The 6121-nt window shown below is 49.3% G+C and overlaps 1 protein-coding gene across 1 annotated transcript; it reads right to left on the bottom strand.

The window, feature by feature from the left end:
- Window positions 1-2212, bottom strand: LOC307092421 (CD177 antigen-like; the record flags this gene model as incomplete). Its single annotated transcript, XM_079759720.1, has 6 exons — window positions 1-56; window positions 487-603; window positions 749-868; window positions 1534-1719; window positions 1945-2085; window positions 2164-2212. 6 exons carry the CDS (start codon window positions 2210-2212, stop codon window positions 1-3), a joined length of 669 nt encoding a protein of 222 aa, XP_079615846.1.
- Between the last annotated feature and the right edge of the window lie 3909 nt (window positions 2213-6121).

Raw genomic sequence — 6121 nt, 5'->3', positions numbered from 1 at the left:
TCAGTTTTCTCTCTGATACTCTTTCCTATGCAGCATGCTGCTAGGGTGCTCTAGTACTATGGGTGGGGCATGGGTGAGGGTAGCAGGAGGGGAGAGAATGAGGGCTCCCCAAGGTCAAGCATGTGGAGAAATAGAATTGAAGGCAATGAGTCGCTCCCAGCATGAGAAGCATACACTGTGCACCCACTTCCACACCCAGTGGATAAAGTGGAATGCAAAACAGCCAACCCACCCACCCTGTCCTATATCTGTACCCTGATCCTCTCTCTCCCTTTCAACTGGACACCTCTTACTGGCATGCTCACCACAAAGCGCCTACCAGGACAATCCCTCATGTTGTGCATGCCCTAATGAGTAATAAAGTTCTAAATTATTTGTGGGTGTTGGTGTTGGTGGGATGTGTTTGCACGTCTGACATTCACAAGGGTCATCGTATCCCAAGGCTGCAGGGTGGGTACAGCCTTGTCTTCCAGACATGGGACTCACCAACAGAATCACACTTTTCATTCACAGACAAGGCCCCGATTTCCCGAGTCTCATTAAGCAGGTTGCAGGCTGCTTGGGACATGCATCCCTGGACTTGCAGATCAGTTAAGACGCCAACTGTGGAAAGGGGCCAGGCAGAGTGGGAGAGAGTGAGATGCCACCACTGGGACCATCCAACCCTGAGGAGCCAGGCTCACCCTCCTCTGAGCCCCAGCCCTCAGGTACCCTCAGGGTTGGCAGAGACCCTGGTGTCCCAGCTTACCTCCCCTGAGCTGCAGGGTCCCATTGTAGCAGTGCGTGTGCCCAACAGGGCAGGTCAGCTCTGTTGCAGATTTACAGCCTTCCTCAGCAAAGCAGACTGGGCACCGCACGGACCCTGGGACTGGGAGGGGAGAGGGAAGGAGGGAGGAGTGAGTGGGCTTTGCATTGGGATCTGGTGCCTTCTATTCTCTTCATTTTTTTGTCCCTATAATCAACCTCCTTAGTCTCATGTAGACCTGGCGAGCCAGAAATTGCAGTGGAGAGAGCAAGGGAGGGGTTGGGGGGAGACATGAGACCTGGGAGAGGCATCGGTGAATGAGACAGGAGGGGTGCCCTTTGAGGAACCAGGGTAGATTTCACCCACAACTTGCACTACACACTCCAAGCAGACAAGATGCCCCAAAGAGTAGAGAAACACAAAACATCCCCCCTCCCCTCCTAACAGTTTATTTTATAGATAAGGACAGTGGAGAGCTACAGGCCAATTTCACTTTAAGAGGATATACCCGAACCCTAAAAGAAACCTGAGTGAGCCAAGCTCAATAGTATAGAGAGAGGATCTTGGTCCAGGTTCAGGCCATCACCAGAGTTTGAGGTGGGTTTGCACTCAGAAAAGCAGCCCAGTTTGCTGCCCCAGGACTGTTAGAACAAGCTGTGCCAATGGAGGCAGTCCTGGGGAGTGTGGACAGGCTGGTGGGAGGGAGGGGTCCTAAATGAACACCCCCTCTGTGTTCCCCTCCTCCCCTAGCTCCTGTCCTCTCCTCTCCCTCTCCTTCTTGTTCACACCTGCAGAGGTGGGCAGGGTCCAGACAGGGAAGGAGGTGGAGAGATCATTGCAGAGGTTCTTGTGGCGACACACATGGGTGTAGGAGACGACGGAGAGACCAGGGCCTTTCCTGTGCTGGGTGACACGGGCCTCGTGATCCTCCTTCTGGGTACAGCCCTTGATGAGAATTAGGAGCACTTGGGGTCCTAGATGAAGAAGGAGGCAGACAGGGTGAGGATCAGGACTCTGGGGTGCTAGAGGGAGAGGCTGGAGAGGAGGCAACTGGGCACCTGAGGGCTTGCTCCTGCTGGGGAGGGGACAGCTCCTGGCATGAGGGGAGGGAGTCTTTGGAGTCTACTGGTCAGGAGGAGGGATATCCCTGTGCAGGTGAAGGTGGGGGTCAGGCTCGGGACCTTTGGGGCCTTTCTCACCATTCTCAATGAGCATCAGCGAATCTTGGCAACCCCATCCATCCATGCAGAATTCCTCGCCTGCTGTCCACTCCAAGGGCAGTTCTGTTGTTTCCCTCACAGTCTGCAATCTTCCCGACTGACAGATCAGGGCCTGCTCTCCTGAGATGGGAACAGCAAATCCATCTTAGCCCACCTTCCTGGGAAATCCCCTCCCACGTTGGGGGTTTTCACACTCACGGGGCAGCATGAGGGTGAGGCCCAGGAGGGCTGGCAGGATGGAGTTCATGGTCGGGTCAGCTAGAATTCTCTTGCTCCTGCTCTTCCCCCAGGAAATGAAGCCCTTTTATGTCTCTCTTTACCCAGGGCAGCCAGGAAAGGGTGGGGAGTGCAGGCCTTGCTAAAGAAAGCCCGGGCCCATCCTCTGAGTCTCACCAACTTTAAAGGCCCAGAAACCCGAGTCCTTCATCCTCCCTGTGACTCAGGAGTCAAGGCCCCTCTCCTCCCTCTGACCCAGTCGTCCAGGCTCCCAGACCCCTCTACAGTTAAAAACTGAGGCATCCTGACCCCAGCCTCAATTGGTCTGGATCCTACCCCCACACTGTTTCAGGGTAGTTTGGGAAGGTAGTTTCCTCATTTCTCCTGGCAACCTGGCCACCTTCTGGCCCCAGGTGGGGAAGTGGCTCAACTGCCTGTGAGGACATTGTGTGATGGGTCTTGGCTGGTCTCTGTGGGTTTTCTATCCTAACCTCCTCCCCACCACAGATTCCTACTTCTCTTTTATTTCTCTTTCCTGCCAATATTGCTTTTTTTTTAATACCCAATTTTATGATCTTTCCTCTTGCTTTCTCTTTTTCTCCTTAGAGTCTCTAGTTCCTGCTGTCTAGGAGGTGGCTGATGTATGTCAGGGGGAAATCGAATAGCTATGGAAGAACCAGAATATTCTTTGACAAAGCAGTTTTTCTGCTAGAAACAGATGGGAACAGTAGTGTGCTATAAAACCAGCTTTTTGGAAAAACAGCATCAACAAACCCCATTTCATAATGTTGGCCCATTACTGTGGTGTAAATGCTTCCACCACGTCTGGTTTTGAAGCCATGCATAGTTTGACAACCAGCTTACCAAATGCCTAATTATTTAATAATCGGCTTTGCAGGCGTCTACAAATCAGCTCTAGACCACTGGGTAGGAGGGAGAGGGAAAAGGTATAGGGCATCTGTCAGTGACTGTAGAGGTTGCAGAGGTTGAAAAGAAAGGTTGAGAATAACAGTAGAGGTGGAAGAGAAATGCATGTGTAATTTGCAATGATATGCTTCTCTTTGACATTTTTATACATTCTATTTTTCTTTTGTTTGCCAGTTTCAAATTTGCCACACAGGCACAGAGGTTTCTCTTCTCTCCTACTGTGTCTGCACCACTAACTCTGCATATTGTGGGTGCTCAGTAGATGTTTTCAATTGAGTGAATGAATGAATGAATGGAGAGGAGGGAAAGAGAGCAACAGAGCTATCACTACATTTATATAGGTTGTGCACTTTTGAAACACTGCCTCCTCCCTAACAATTCACATTGTTGCTGTGTGAATGGCACCCTCTGAAGTTGTGTGTGGCCTCAAGCAGGGTCCCTAGAGGGAGAGGGAAAGAAGGTGGGCAAAGAGGCACATAGGGTCACAGGTCACCCATTAAAGGTCTTGTTTTAGTCAACAAATATTTACTGAGGCTGAACTTTGTGCCAGAACTTTGTCCTGGTTGCTTGGGATACAGAAAGTGTACCGTATTTTTCCATGTATAAGACGCTAGTTTTTTGAAGGCCGTCTAATACACCGAAGTCAGCCGAGGAGGGAGCCACGCAGGTGCGCAGATGTGTAGCTGCCCATACCTTATCAAACAGGCTTCCTCCAATCACGAGCCTTATTGTTACTGACATCAGCTGATGCCATAATTGGAGGTGGAGGTGGAGAGTGTGCAGATGCAACAGAGACCAGAGCATTCTGAGCCCATAAAGATGTCAAAAAATAAAAAGATAAATACCAGTAAGCGATTGTCTTACTGTGCAAAATTCAAACCGAATGTAATCAGCTATGCAAAAGAACATGGAAATAGAGCTGCAGATAGACAATTTGGACCTCTTTCCACTGAGTGTATGATCAGATAGTGGAACAACTTCTTAAGATGCCAAAAAAGAAGGCCTTAAGAGGAAAACCAGCAAAATGTTTAAAATATTGATTTCTTAATTTTTGGTTAGAAAAGTGGGGAGCGTCTTATACATGGCAGTGTCTTATACACGAAAAAATATGGTAATAAGAATTAGGACCTTGCTTTTGTTGAGCTTGCAGCCTAATGAGAGAGACAGACACTGAGCACATACATGAGCACACAAAAAAATCTAGGGCTGAATGTCAGGCCCGTGATGAGAAAGTAAGTGACTGAGCTGGAATCAGGGAGGGCCTCCCTGAGGAGGTGACCTTTGAGCTGAGAGCAGAGTGAAAAGAAAGAGCCTGCCATGGAAAGACAGGTGGGAAGACAGGTGGGAAAGACAGAGGGGAGAGCAGGTGAAAGGGCCCTGAGGTGGGGTCAAGCTTGGCTTATGTGAGCATTAGAAGGAAAGCAGGGCTAGACTGTAGTGGCTAAGAGGGAGAGTGATAAAGATAGGAGTGGAAAGGCTGTCAGGGGCCCAGCCAGGGAGACTAACTCAGGAGATTAAGGCAACCTACGTGGGAGCCCAGCATCTTTCAAATGGCAAATGCAAAGATTGGGTGTGGGGCTGTTTAGCAAAAAGTCTGACAGTCCTTGATGTAGAACTATGTTGGCTACCTTGCCCGATTCTGTTGCTCCCTAATTGTAGAACCTCAGGTCAATCACTTCCCCTCTGTGAACTTCACCCTTCTCTGTAACGCAGGTGTAATGATTATCTGCATATCATGGATGGTGGTGAGGATTATATATAACCCAAAGTGGTTTCTCAACAAATAATAAAAATAGTTAATGTTATAAGCCCTTATTCTGTCCAAGACTTAGTTCAAGCACTTTGTTTCAAATCATTGATTCATGACCACAACTACCAGGGGATCCTGTTAATTGCCCAGTTTTATAGGTAAAGAAACTGAGTCTCAGAAAATTAAAATAACTTGCTCAAGGTCACACAATGTGGCGGAGATAACTGCCCACCAAAGATCTATGATCCTTTCAGGGTGTAGAGCTCTTACTAAGTGGTGACTGCCCAGGTAGGGACTACAATTCCCAGCCAACCTGGCCTCTAGGTGGACCATGTGACTAGTTCCACCAATGGAATGTAGGCAGAAATGAATGGCATCACTTCTGAGCCTGAGTGATTAAGAAGCAAGAGTGCCTTTCCCTTGCATCTCTGTGGCCATCAAGGGTGACTTGGAGCCACACATAGAAGATGGCACAGCCTCCATTGGCCGCAGTGCCTGAAAGTATGAGTAAAGCAGAGCACACCTCCCACCTCCCTCCCCACAAATATTCCACCAAGCCGAGCGGCTGCGAGTGAGAGATACCTATTACGCTAAACCACAGAAGTTGAACTTGGCGATGCATTTGCTGTAGTGAGTAGAATGTCTAATACATCACACACAGCTAGAAAGTGCTTTCCTTGGGATGGAGGTCCTGGAAGCAGAACCTGAGACAGGACTTTTCAAACACTTTCCTAAAGAGCATTCTCAAGAGAAGGGGGGTGAGGGAAGCAGGTAGGGCAGAGCAGGGAGTCTAAAGAAGGAGGGGTCTAGGCTGGAATCACACTTCAGATCAATCCCACACATGGCACCACAGAGTTGGACCCGCCATGAAAGGGCGCCACCCTTTTGCACCTCCAATCCAGTCAGCCATTGGCCAAGGTCCACCCCTGAGTGGAAGGAGTGGAAGGTGTGTAGTTAGTGGCTCCCACTGGCTGAGGGCAATTCTCCAGAGAAAGGGCAGCTTTGAGATGTTGTTCGCCTATGCCAGCTGGCCAAGGGCATCGGGGCAGGACATAGCTCACCCACTCCAAAGCTGGGGACAGATTTAACTCCAGGGGCCAGTACCTAACCACTACCTCTGCGTGGGGTTCTTCTGTGAATTTATAGGAATACCAACTTCATAACAAGAACAGAAATAGTAACAATGATAAACACTACTTTACATTATCAATGCTACAGGGTGTCATAGTTAAGAGCTCTGAGGCATTTGCCCAACACTGCCAG

This window comes from Cnephaeus nilssonii (genome assembly GCF_951640355.1).
Source record: "Cnephaeus nilssonii genome assembly, chromosome: 20".
In the NCBI taxonomy this organism is placed as follows: Eukaryota; Metazoa; Chordata; class Mammalia; order Chiroptera; family Vespertilionidae; genus Cnephaeus; species Cnephaeus nilssonii.
Note: the sequence above shows the minus strand (reverse complement) of the source record. Positions and strands in the feature narration are given on the sequence as shown.